Source organism: Corvus moneduloides, chromosome 31, assembly GCF_009650955.1.
Source record: "Corvus moneduloides isolate bCorMon1 chromosome 31, bCorMon1.pri, whole genome shotgun sequence".
NCBI classification, from domain to species: Eukaryota; Metazoa; Chordata; class Aves; order Passeriformes; family Corvidae; genus Corvus; species Corvus moneduloides.
In genome coordinates, this window is record NC_045506.1 from 1,217,458 (window position 1) to 1,230,584 (window position 13,127).

Below are 13,127 nucleotides of genomic sequence, written 5' to 3' on the forward strand. Positions count from 1 at the left end.
GGCGGCGCCGCTTCCGGCGGAACGGGAAGTGACGTCTCGCCGTACGGCAACATGGCGGCGTGCGTGGGCAACATGGTGGCGCCCGGTTGTGTTGTACGGAAAAGGAGGGAATTTGGGGAGGACCTCCCGGAGGATCCCAATATCCCCCAACAAAGGGTCTCAGTACCCTCCCTCCCATGGATCGCCGTATTTCCCCAGAGGATCCCAACATCCCTCCACAAAAGATCACAATGTACCCTCCAAAGGATCCCAATATCCCCCCTGAAGAATCCCAATATCCCCCTCGGGGACCCCAATCCCACTGTGGCTGGAGAGTGGCCTGGGCTGACCCTTGCTCCTGCTCCCAGCCCGAGGATCCCGTTCCCTCCATGGCCATTTCAGGATCCTCCTCCCCAGCTAAATTTAGGATCGGGATCGGTTCCAGCTCAGCTGTCGCAGCTCCTCCACAGGCTCCAGGACCCTCATCCCGGCTAAAACCCCCCCTTCCCACCCCAAAACCAACACCAGGGGAGCAGCCACGGGGCTGGTGAGTCCTTTCCCCATTCCAGGGGCTCTGGAGAGGCCAGGAAGGCAGATTTGGGGAGATTCCTGGGAATGGGAATTTCAGAGGTGCCTTTGGAATGTGGTGGGAACACGATCTGGCCCCAGCAATGAAGGGCCTTTGGTGCCTCCAAACATTCTATTTATTATCCCTGTTTTACTGCCTGAGGAGCCTGAAAAACAGGGGAAGGGTTAAAAGAATGGATCCTGTTGATTCACTAATTCATAATTAATATTGTTAATTAATTAATAATTCCATGTGGGAAGAGTTGGTGCTGCCTCCCTCGCTCCGTGTCTCTGTTTCTCCCTAAATCCCTGTTTTCATCCTGGCGTTTCTCTGTTTATATTGATGGAGCAGCATTCCCAGATTTCTGGATATTCAACTCCTCAGGGAGTTTGGGGATCGTGAGCACAAAAATGAGCACGAAAACGGCATTTTCATGATTTTCCCATCCAGCAGGGGCAGTTTGGGAAGGGAAATTCCCTCATGGAATCTCTGTCCTTGCTGGGTTGTCCGTAAGGACACAAAATCCACGTCCCTTCCTCCACCAAATCCCTAATTTTGGTTAAATTGAGCTTCAGGATGGGACACGGGAGGTGGGTTTGTCGCCCCTCATCCCAAAACCTCCCCAGGAATGGGAAATTCCTGGCCTGAAAATGGGGAATTCGTGGAAAACCGGGAGAACGCCTTCCTTGCCCTCACTCCCCTGGGCTGAAACATTCCCCATGTTCCCACATTTTCCTGGAAAACACATCCATGACCCAATTCTTCCCTTTTCCCCCCCAGGCCAACGGAGCGCCCGAAGCCAATTCTGGCTGGGAACAACACCATGATGGAGCCGGGTGGGTGAAAATGGATTTTTTTGAGGATTAGGTGCCAAATTCCAGCTCGTTTGGCCCCAAAATCCCGGTCTTGGGTTCCCAGGGGAGCCTCGGCTGCCCCCCACCCCACTTTTGCGTGGATTTTCTCAGATTTCCACACCTAAATTCCGTGTTTTGATGTTCTTGGCCTTCCTGGAGTCGGGCTCATCCCAGAATATCCACATTTAATTTAACTGGACTTTAATTCCCCGAGTTCCTCCTCTGGGAATGCCCCAGACTGACCTCGTTGATCCCTTTTTTTTTTCTCTTTTCCAGGGGAAAACACAGCTCTGGGTGAGTGATTTTCCTCCTTCCACCACTGGAATGTTCCAGACCACATTCAATCAACCCAGATCCAGCTCAGTTATGGAATTATGGGATGGATTTGATTGGGAAAGACCAGGGAAAAAACCCAAATTAATGCTTTTTAAAGACAATTCTGAGGGTGAAAACCAAAAGAAAAACCACCCAGGAGGGGCCGCTGAGGGGTGAATTCCTGGAATTATGGAATTATTCCAGTTGGGAAGGACCTTGGAAATCATCAAATCCAGCTTTAAACCTTCTTTTTGTCTCTTTTCCAGATGAATGGGACACACAAATCCGTGAGTAGAATTTTTTATTCCCCCCTCTTGTCCCAAAAAAAGCCTCAATTCCGAAGGTTTTGATGGAGTTTTGTTGGACTTTAAGGGAAATTACCGGAGGAATTTGGTGAGTCCCTCACCCCGACCCAGCAGCAGCCACTGATGGAGCCATAAAATTTTATATTTTTATATAAATTTTATTTTGGTTTTTTTTTCTCCTAAAGAAAGTGACACTGAACTGGGTAAGTGGAGTTTTGTCGAGTTGTTTTGGGGTTACTTGGCAGGTTTTTGCTCCACTGAAGGTAAAAATAGTTCCCAGATGTTGGATTTGAAACCAGGAATGAGCAAGAAATTTATCCCCAAATTTATATCAAATGTGTAAACTTGTACACAAAAATATCAATTTCTACCCAAATCTATAAATTTGCACTCCAATCTCCAATTTCTGTCTCTCTTTGGTTTCAGAGGAATGTGACACGGAGAATGGTGAGTTCCAAATTCCTAAATAAATGAAAAATTGTTATTATTAACATGCAAATTCTCCTAAATAAAGAAATTATTGTTATTAAAGATCCAAATAATGGAAGATGAAGGTCTTAAAACCCCCCAGACTCACTGGAAAAGTGATCAATAGGATCAATAAATTGGGGTAAATCTAATAAATCCAGCCAGGAGAGATTATTCCCTAATTATTTCCTAATATTGGGACTAAAATAATTACCAGGAGGGAGGAGAAGGAAATTAAACCCATTTTTCCTCCCTTTCTCCTTTAATTTTAGGGTTGAAACTGTGGCAGTGGGGGAGCGTTGGGTTTTGTCTCCATCAAATTCCCCCAGCAGGGAAATTCTCAATCCCAAATTTCTCTGTTTCAGGTGAACTCGCAGCCGAAATTGGTGAGTCCCAAACTGGATTTTCCCCAGTCCCTTCGTGTCATGTTTTAACCAATTTCCCGGGATTTATACCCATTGCTTGGAGAGAAATGTTATTTTTGAATCATAATAATTAACATTAAAAATACCTAAACCCAGGGAATCTGGGGCTGGGACAATGGCAGAACTCCTGATCCGAAGCTGTGTCGGGGCATGGGGCTGAATCCTGCTCCAAATGCCTCCGTTTTGCCCCAAATCCTGACATTTTACCCCAGAATTCCCTTTTCCAGCCCCGATGGCCCCATTTTCCCCACAGACAAGGGGCAGTTTGGGGCAGGCTGGGTTGAATTCCCAAGGAAATCCCGGGTTTATTCTCCTCTTCCCTCCCTGTTCTTCCCAGAGCACCTGACGGCCACGCTCGGTGAGTGCTTGGACTTTCCCTTTTCCCATCTTTTCCCCTTTTCCCCCTTTATTTCCCCTTTTATTGATTCCCTTTCCCTTTTCCCTCTCTCCCCTTCCCCAGAGGAGCGGGACAGGAGGATCAGTGAGTGCCTTTTCCCTTTTCCTGATGGAATTATAACCCCAGGATCTGCTTTTTCAGTAATTTTGGGATCCCCGGGTGGTTTTGGGGTTGCGCCAACCTAAAGAATTTGGGATTTTGGGGCCCCTTTTCCTCGTTCCCGTCGGTGCTGGGGATGGATCCAGACCTGGAAAAGCTCCAGATAATGTGAATTTTCATTTTTTTGGTTTCAGGCAAACTGACCTCGGACCTGGGTAAGGAGTTCCATGGATTAAAGTGAAAGATTTGGCCTTTAAAATGAATGATTCGGCTTTAAAAATTACCAATTTCTCCCTAAAATTAACAGTTGGGGTGTTCAAATGGAAATTTTTCCCTCCAAGTTAGTTTAAAATGGGAATTTTGGCCTTGAGGTGAAAATTTAGGCCTTGATCATGCAAATTATGGTTGTAAAAAATTAAAATTAGAACATCTTGTGCATTTTCAGGTGGTTTTAAGGCGATTTTTTCCTTAATAAGCCAAATTTTGAGGATTGTAGAGGGGGATGTTTCTGTGGAATAAAAATTCCCTCAAATTGGAGGTTCTGGGGTAGGAGGAGCCATTTTGGGACTTTTTGATACTTATTATTTCCTGGGTTTTCAGGTGAATTGGGGCTGGGTTCTTATTTTATTTCCTGTTTTTTAGGTGAATCCAATGCCAAACTCAGTAAGTCCAAGCCTCCCCCCCAGATGATTTCAATAGAAAATCCTCATTTTAAAGGAATTTTGGGGGGGAAATATCCCCATTCCTGGTCCAGGCACTCTGGGACCACAATGGAACTGACCCAGAAATGAAGGAATTGTTTCCTAATTCTCATTTTCCTGCTTTTTTTCCCCTCTTCTCCTCTTCTTCCCAGAGGAACGTGACCGGAAAATCAGTGAGTGCCATTTTTCCTGCTGGTTTTGGGGTAAAACCCCCTTGTTTTGGGGCAGCCAGATCCTCCTTGATCCCGTCCTGGGAAAAAACTGGAAATAAGTCAATTTTCCCCCAGTTTTCACCCAAATTTGTGTAATTCCCTCGGAGAAAAACCCCAAGTAACCACAAATCTGGTTTTTCCTCCACAGCCAAGCTCGCCGCTGAAATCCGTGAGTCCCGCTCCTCATTTTCCACCTCATTTGATGATTTTGGGCTTCAACTCCTCATTTCTGGGTCAATTCTGTTGCTTTTCCTGGATTAATCCCTCTTTTCCCTCATCCCATAGGAAGACTCACGGCGCTGCTGGGTATGGACAGCTTTAATTAACATTTTTGAGAGGGTTTACGGCTGTTTTATTAATTAGTGCTGTGGCTTAATAAAGTTAGAAATATTATTTATTACAAATAAAATTAGAAATGGAAAATCCGGTAAATTGGGAACGTTAGAAATGGAAAATGTAGGAAAATGACAAATATTCATCAGGAAAATTTGGAATATAAACCAAGACAAAATGAGAAATTTCCTTTCTTAGGGATGAAACGATGAATAAAAACAGCAGGAAATTGGAAATCTCCTTTATTGGAAGGAAAATTCAGAATGAGGGAAATTCTTGGAGCTTTTTGGCTTTGGTTTTATCCTCGGGGAGGGAGGAGGTAAAAAATGACCCCAAAATGCTGATTTTTGGTGCTTTTCCCTCCCTCTCCCGCAGCCGAGCGCGACTCCGGGCTCCGTAAGTGCCAGAATTCCCAAATTCCTCCGAATTTCATCCCCCTGCAGCTACCGGGCCCCAATCCCTCTTTTTTCGCCCCAAATTTTGGGAGTCCCACCCCTGACAGCTCCAAGTGGGAGATTTGCTGGGATTGGAGGGTTCCTCCCAGTTAGAACCCGTTAATATTAATAATAAACTAATACACAATAACACCACCCTAATAATGAATTCATATTTAATAAGAATCGAATTAATAACAATTTAATCATTACTATTTTGGTTGCATCAATAACATTTTGACGGCGTTAATGATGAAAATTCATTGTATCCACACTTAAGATCTAATGTATTCATTCTTAGTGAATATTTCTGGTAAAAATCGGTTCTCCTAATGGCTAAAATTGATCACATTAATTACTAAAATCGACTCTATTAATGACTAAGGTTGATTATATTGATCATTCTGTTTCAATTACGCTTGGACTCTATCACTGGAATTTATTCACTTTATTTCTCTGTCTTTAGGGAAGCTCCGAGCAGAGCTCGGTGAGTGATGGGGAAAAGGGGGAAGAGGAGCCAGAACACAGATTTTAATTTTAATTTTGTGTTTCCTCCAGCCAAGTGCGACGCCACCATCCGTGAGTTTGACTCCCACCCCAGCACCATGGGAACGCTGGAATCCCCCAGTTCCCCAGAATTTGGGGAGACAACCCCCCGGCATCGCGGCGCCGGCGGGGCTGAGCCTGAATTTGGGGGGAAAAGGGAAAAGGAACAGGAGGAAAACCCCATGGGAGGAGCTGGGAGGGGGGAAAATCCATCGGGGAATTAATGGGATTTGCTGCTTCCAGGAATCTTCACAGTGGAACTCGGTGAGTCCCCTCCGGCCTCTGCCCCTCGTTAATTCCATCGCTCATTAATTCATCCGAAATAACCCCAAATCCGGATCTTTTCCCCTCGTTTCCAGGCGAGCGACACACGAAAATCGGTGAGTTTGCGGCAGTTTCCACCCCAGGAAATGCTGGGGTGAACTTTTGGGGAGAAAATCCCTAATTCCCCCTCACTGGGGCTGTGGGAAAAGTGAAAATTCGGTCTCAAAATTCCTTTTTTTCCTTGTTTTTCAGGGGAACTCACAGCTGATGTGGGTGAGTTGATCCCGTTAATCTTCAGTTTGGGTGGAAATTGGGTAAAAAATTGGCATTGGGGATTATTACTGTTGTTATTATTATTATCATTATCATTATCAATTTTCCCCTGTTTTTGTTTCCAGAGGTCTTCAAGAAAAAGCTCCGTAAGTGCCTGAATTTTTAATTTCCAGGATGAAGTAATTTTTAACAGTTATGGAATAATTCATTGACAATTCCACCCCATTCTGAACCAACTTTGGAAATTCCCATTCTCCCTCTTTTCTCCCTCTTCTCTCCCTCCCAGAGCAACACGAGGCAGAACTGGGTGAGGAATTTTCCCTCCTTTTTTGGGGCATTTTCCATGAAAATCTGATGGGTTTCAGGGGGAAATCTGGATTTTCATTGAGTCTAGAGGTGCAGGTGCAAAAGCTGAAATAAATATGGATTAAAAAAATGCATCATTAAGATAAAAACTTAAACATCACTTTTAATATTCAGGAATAATAATAATTATCCCTATTTTTGTTCATTTAGAGGCCCGGGACACCCAGATCCGTGAGTACTCGGGACCAGCTCCAGGGATTTTTAGGGATGAAGGAAGCAGAAAGAATTTCTAGAATTTTTTGAATTTTTTTTTAGAATTATTTCAATTTTGGACGTTTTAAAATAATTATTTATTTTAATCCTTTTATTCCTTTAGGGGAAAATGAAGCTGAGATCAGTAAGTCAGAGATTTATATTTGTATTTATATTTATATCTATATTTATACTTATATTTATATTTGTACTTATACTTGTATTTATACTCATATTTATACATATATTTATACTTATATCTATATCTATACTTCTATTTATGTTCTATAACCATAAAACCAGTTTATATTTATAAATCTATAATGACTAAAATCATTTCTACATTGAATTGTATCAATAAATTTGGTGTCATTAGTTTTAATTAGTTTCTCTCTGCTTCCCCCAGGGCACCTGAAGGAGCTGCTGGGTGAGTGCCAATTAATTAAGGTGCAGAGAAATTATAATTAAGAGGGAATTTGGGGAAAAATATCAGCAAAATCCCTGGAGGCGGGAGGAAAATCTTGGAGGAAAAATGGAAATAATGGGGAATAATGGGGAAAAATGTTAATACGATGGTAATAATGGGAAATACTGAGTAATAATAATTAATAATGTGTTGATAACCTGGCAATAATTTCCATTTTTGTGTGCAGAGGAGAAGGAATTGGCAGCACGTAAGTTTTGGAAAATGGGAATTCTCTCCCCAAAATACGTCTGATTTAATTAGTAATTAACACGCCTCCCTTTTAAGGGTCTCAAACCCCATTTTTTAGGTCCAGATCCCAATTTTTAGGCCTCAAAAACCCAATCTTTGAGGCCTAAATTTTTGAGGTCTTATTCTTGAGGCCAATTTAAAGGTCCCAAACCCCATTTTGTTCCCAAACTCTCATTTTGGGGCACAAGCCCCCATTTCTAAACACAAAATTTACCCGATTTTGGAGTTTCCCCCTCATAAATATCCAGGATTAAAAAATAAAAATAGAGATTTTTGGAGTTAGGGGGGTGTAACTGGGTTTTTTTTATTTCCCTGACTCTAAAATTGCAGGAAATCAGGGGTTTATCCCATTTTTAATCCTTCTTCTGCTTTATTTTCAGGAGAACAGGACTCTGTTATCAGTAAGTGCCGTTGGATTTTGGGAGCAATCCCTGGGGATTTGGGAATTCACACCCATGATGTCCCTGCTGCCATTTTGGCTCAGAATTTTGGCCCAAAAAGTCCCAAAATTAATTAAATTATGTTTAAAAAAATGGAATTGAGAGGCATAAAGTCTCTGCCCAACTCAGGGGATTTTGTATTCTTGGGAAGGGAAAACACGGATCCAAAATAATTTTATTTTCCTCTTTTTAAGGAAAACTAAGGGAGGAGCTTGGTGAGTGGCTTTTATTCCGTTTCCAAAAAGGATCTGGGATTTTGGGGTTTTTTTAGGGTTTTTTTCATAATTGGATTTGGGAATATGGGATTGGAGATCACGGTGGGAGTGAATTAAAAAGGAAGTCATTAAAAGCAGCAGGAATTCCCAGGAAAAAATTAACAGGGCAATAGGGAGAATCCTGAAAAAAAATGGGGACAGGGAGGGAAAATTTGTGTCTCACCTTTTCCTCTTTTTTTGCAGAGGCACTGAAGGAGGGAGAAGTTGGTACATGAGATTGTCCTGCCCTTCTCCGGGATTTGGGGAATTCCCAGGGAGTTGGGAATGATGGAATTCACAGCAGTTGTGTTCATACAATTCATGTTTATTCTATGTTTTTAGTTTGAATTTTTAACCCTTATTTTTATACCTGTGTGGGTTTCATTTTAATTTCCGACTACCACAGTTCCTTGTTTTTTAACTCTTTTCAGGTGAACTCCCTGAGGAAATGGAAGAAGAACCGGAAGAGGAGGAAGAGGAGGAAGAGGAAGAGGAGGAAGAGGAAGAGGAGGAAGAGGAGGAAGAGGAGGAAGAGGAGGAAGAAGAGGAAGAGGAAAAAGAGGAAGAAGAGGAAGAAGAGGAAAAGGAACCAGTAGAACTGGGAGAACAGGGTGAGTCGTTCTCTTTTCCAGCACCAAATCCACACTTTTTTTCCCCATTTTCCTGCTGAACTTGGGCTGTTTCCCCAACAAATCAGTGGAAAAAATGTCACCAAAATTCCCTACTGAAAATTCCCCAATACCTCCATTTTCCAGCGTGGCCAGAAGCTGCTTTTTCCCTTTCTCCCCAGTTTTAAGGTTGAAATGGGGGAGTTTGGGTATTTGATGGTGAAGAAGGGAGGGGAGGAGGATAATGTGGGGAATCACCAGATCCCAATGGAAATTCCTGTTTTTCTCCTCTTTCCAGGCAAAGTCATGGAAGATCCTGGTATGGAATTATTGAATTTTCCTTTTAAACCCCTTAAAAAAAACCCTTTTTTGAGCATTTTCTGAGTTTTTTCGTGGCCAGAAATTAATCTTAAAGTGAATCGTAATAGTAGTAGTGGTAGTAATAATACCAATAACAATAACCAGCATCATGTCTAATAATTTTAAATCATTTTAAATTATTTTAACTTTGTTTTTTCCTTCCCTGTTTCCAGGGGAAGTCGACAAAAACCTTGGTGGGTTCAGTTCCCATTTCTGGGGTGGAGCTGAAAGGAAAAAATATCCCAAATTAACCCCATTTCCCTTTGGTTTCCCAGAGGAGCTCAGGGCGGCGCTGGGTGAGTCCAGAATTCCCAAATCCCAGGGTGGGAGGAGCAGGGCAGGATTTGGATTTAAAATTAGGGTTTTTTTTTAAATTGAAGTTTGAGATTTTGGAATTAAAATCAGAGTTTTTGATTAAAAGTTAAAGATTTTGATTTAAAATTTGGGATTTTCAATTAAAATTCAGGGTGTGGATATAAAACTTGGGATTTGGATTAAAAAACTAAGGCTGTTGATTTGAAATCTGAGATTTTCATTTAAAAGAAAGGATTTGGTTCTGACTCTAATCCCGGGATTTCCCCCCCAGGATGCGGGAACCAGCAGAGGGGATTTCTTCTGCGATAATTTCAATTTTCCTGCTTTTCTTTCCCATCCCAGGAGATCGAGACGCCAGGATCGGTGCGTGTGCCCCCTCCCCCACCCTGAAATTCCACAAATTTGGGAATTTTGGTTCATTCTGGTCATGAGCCCCATGAAACTGAGGAATTTTGGGTTTTCCTCTTCCCAGCGGAGCTGTCGGAGGCGCTTGGTGAGGGAAATTCAGGAAAAATGGATCATTACACATTTAAGATATTATTTATTATAAATAATAACACATTTGTTGTGTTCTAATGGTTGTATTTACTGTAGCTTATAAATACAAAATCTGTCATTTTTGTATTTTGTCACCGATTTTATTAAAATATTCTAGTTTATGTTCATGTTTTCTAAATTTTATTTAGATATTGGTATATATTTTGTTGGTATTTGATGTGTGATAATATTTTAAATACTGCAACTGTAACATTATCCTGGATTTTGTCCAATTTTCCACAGAACAACGGGACAGACAAATTGGTGAGTGTCCAGTTCCTCCCAAAATGGGAATTTCTGTCAGATCCCTGCGGCCCCTCATGGAAGTTCTCCCTTTTCCTCCTTTTCCAGCGGAGCTTAACACGGAGCTCGGTGAGTCCTGGGGCTGCTGGGGGAAAACTCTTCTATTTCATTAATTGCATAAATTAATTATACAGAGAAGCATTTTTATCCTGAATTTCTTCATTGATTCATTCCTTTCAGAGGAATCCCGAATAAGGATCTGTGAGTGTCCTGTCCTGGGGCTGGTTTGATTCTATTTTAATCTATTTTATTCTATTTTTTTTTTTTAATTTTATTTTTTCTATTTTATTGGGTTTTATTATATTTTACTTTTTAAATTCTATTTTATCCCCTCTTATTTCCAATATTTGATGATTTCCTGCTCTCCCTGGCAGGGTGGTGCCTCGAGGAGCACCGTGAGTGTTTTCCCCTCCTTCCCTCCCTCCCTTCCCAACCTTTGGCTCCCACTCAGAGCCGTCACCGAGGATTCCTCTATTAATTGTGTGGTTTTAGGGAAAGAGGAAGAAAAAGTGGGTGAGTCTTTGTGGGAAAGAAGGATGGAAAGGGGCAGAACTGGGGACTTTTGCCTGGTTTCATCTTCTTTTATCCCCTTTTATCCCTCTTTTTCCCCCTTTCCTCCTTTTTCTCTTTTTTCCCCCTCTTTTCCTGACATTTTTCCTCCCTCTTCCTCCTCTCCTTTCCCCTCTTTCTTCTCCTTTTCCCCCCTTTCCCTTCTCCCCCTTTCCCCCCTTTCCCCATTTCCCGTTTCCTGTTTCCTTCTCTTCTTTCCCCTCTCCTTCCTCCCCTTCTTCCCCCCCCCCCCCCCCCTTTTTCCCCACCCTCCTTCCCCTCCTTTTCCTCCCCTTTCCCCACCCCAATGCCTCCCAATTCCCAGCCCGGGTCACCCTGGACCCGCTCACGTCCCACCCTCGCCTGGTGCTGTCTCCGGACGGGCTCGGGGCGCGCTGGGCCTACGGCGGCCCCGAGCCCCCGGCGGGCCCCGAGCGCTTCACGGCCGCGCCCTGCGCGCTGGGCACCCCCGGCTTCACCTCGGGCCGCCACACCTGGACCGTGGACGTGGCCGAGGGGCCGTTCTGCGCCGTGGGGGTCAGCCGGGAGTCGGTGCCACGCCAGGGCCCGGCCTTCGGGCCCGGGGACGGCGTCTGGGCCCTGCAGCGCTGGGGAGGCCTGGGCCGCGCCCTCACGAGCCCCCCGACGCCGCTGCCGCTGCCGCGCGTCCCCCGCCGCCTGCGAGTGGCCCTGGACTACGACGGCGGCCGCGTGGCCTTCTTCGACGGGGACAGCCGCAGCCCGACACCCCTGTTCGCCTTCCCGGCCACCGCCTTCGCCGGGGAGCGCGTCCGGCCCTGGTTCTGGCTGGAGCTGGGAGAGATTTCCATCGTCCAGTGATGCCGTGGAATGCAGAGCCCTTCACAGGAGAGCGCCTGCAGCCCTGGTCCTGGCTGGAGCTGCAGGCGATTTCCGTTGTCCGGTGATCCCGGCGTTCCCTTGTCCAGTGATCCCAGAATCCCGCATCCAGTGATGCTGGGATCCTGAGCCGGGGAGTGTCCAGCCCCTGGTCCTGGCTGGAGATGGGGGTCATCTCCATCGTCCAGTGATTCCATGGAATTCCTGAGCCAGGGAGCACATCCTGGGTTCTGGGTTCTGGTTCTGCGGGAGCTGGGCTCCCTCTCCCTCATCCAGTGACCCCGGAATTCAGGGAATTCTGCCCAGGGATGGAGAGCTCAGGGAGGAGCAGGTGGTTGGAGGGACAGGAGGAGGCCCCGACCTTGATCTGGACACCAGTGGCACAAACTGGGATGGACACTGGGATGGGAACGCTTTGGGAAGGAGGGAGAATGGGATGGCAATGCTCTGGGAAGGAGGGGGAATGGGGTGGGAATGCTCTGGGAAGGAGGGAGACAGAACGTAGACCAGGATGGGAATGCTGTTGGGAAGGACTCAGACTGGGACAGGAATGTTCTCGGGAATGCTCTCGGGAAGAGCAGAGGAGGGGACAGGAATGCCAGAGCTCCACGGTCACTGCACCAGGGGATCCCAGTGAGGAACTGGGAGCTCTAATACTGGGATTCGTGGAGGATTGAGCCGAGCATGGGTGGGATCAGGGCTGCTGTGGATGGACAGACACCGTGATCCCCACCTTCCCAGCGCTTCCAGGGGTCCCTGCTGAATCCGTGGTCGTTCCCTGCTGAATCCCTCATCATTCCCTCCCTGCTCATCCGTGGCCACCAGCAAAGCCTGAACCGGTGTCCCGTGTCCCCCCAGGGGGTGACCACGAGATCCTCTCCCAAAAATAAACCCTGCAAAACTCTCTGAGACTTGGATTCCTTTCTCCAGCTGGTTTGATGTGAAACCTCGGGAATTTGGGGCCGGAAGGGACCCTACCCAAAATACGGGAGTCCGGGGGGCTGGGGAGGACCGGGGGGACCCTTGCCCTCTCCCATCCCCCTTTGCTCCCTCACTGATGAATTCGCCCGAATTCCCAAATTTTGGGTCGGATCCTGGGGCGCTGCCCTGCCCCCTCCAGGGTAGCGTGGCCGAGCGGTCCAAGGCGCTGGATTAAGGCTCCAGTCCCTGCGGGGGCGTGGGTTCGAATCCCACCGCTGCCACTGGAATTTTGGGCCCAGCTGGAGCGCGTGCGAGGGGGCACCACATCCGGAGGAGGCTCCCTCCCCTGTTTTTGGGATTCCCCAGGAACGGAACCAGGGGGACACTGGGCTCGGCATCATCACAATGAGCGAATTTCACCCCAATCCCACCGTCCCAACCCCTCCCCACCCCGGGGTCCCTCTGGAGCCCCCCAGGATGGGCTCCTGGAGAGGGGGAGCTTGTCCCCATGGGGGTCCCACATTCCCATCCCAACC

At 45.9% G+C, this 13,127-nt stretch overlaps 1 protein-coding gene and 1 non-coding gene across 2 annotated transcripts; both read left to right on the top strand.

Moving 5' to 3' along the window:
• The first annotated feature begins 15 nt into the window (after positions 1-15).
• Positions 16-12,577, top strand: LOC116436871 (E3 ubiquitin/ISG15 ligase TRIM25-like). The gene is made up of 41 exons (XM_032094290.1): positions 16-526; positions 1,328-1,383; positions 1,678-1,695; positions 1,983-2,003; positions 2,089-2,109; positions 2,207-2,224; positions 2,448-2,468; positions 2,855-2,875; positions 3,168-3,272; positions 3,375-3,395; positions 3,605-3,625; positions 4,053-4,073; positions 4,264-4,284; positions 4,472-4,492; positions 4,609-4,629; positions 5,032-5,052; positions 5,557-5,577; positions 5,649-5,669; positions 5,880-5,900; positions 5,996-6,016; positions 6,153-6,173; positions 6,299-6,319; positions 6,460-6,590; positions 6,813-6,876; positions 7,138-7,158; positions 7,385-7,405; positions 7,827-7,847; positions 8,081-8,101; positions 8,345-8,364; positions 8,655-8,751; positions 9,047-9,067; positions 9,282-9,302; positions 9,384-9,404; positions 9,766-9,786; positions 9,896-9,916; positions 10,204-10,224; positions 10,312-10,332; positions 10,444-10,464; positions 10,638-10,658; positions 10,756-10,776; positions 11,138-12,577. Exons 1-41 carry the CDS (start codon positions 177-179, stop codon positions 11,650-11,652), a joined length of 2,025 nt encoding a protein of 674 aa, XP_031950181.1. The 5' UTR covers positions 16-176; the 3' UTR covers positions 11,653-12,577.
• A 213-nt stretch (positions 12,578-12,790) lies between these two features.
• Positions 12,791-12,872, top strand: TRNAL-AAG. Its single transcript has one exon. It is a non-coding gene; the product is annotated as a tRNA-Leu (tRNA).
• The last annotated feature ends 255 nt before the right edge of the window (positions 12,873-13,127 follow it).

Excerpts from the sequence above, each read along its gene's own strand:
- LOC116436871 (XM_032094290.1), top strand. The coding sequence starts at position 177 with ATGGATCGCCGTATTTCCCCAGAGGATCCCAACATCCCTCCACAAAAG. Across the intron at positions 4,630-5,031 it reads AAGACTCACGGCGCTGCTGG|CCGAGCGCGACTCCGGGCTC; the intron begins GTATGGACAGCT and ends CCTCTCCCGCAG. Across the intron at positions 7,159-7,384 it reads GCACCTGAAGGAGCTGCTGG|AGGAGAAGGAATTGGCAGCA; the intron begins GTGAGTGCCAAT and ends TTTTGTGTGCAG.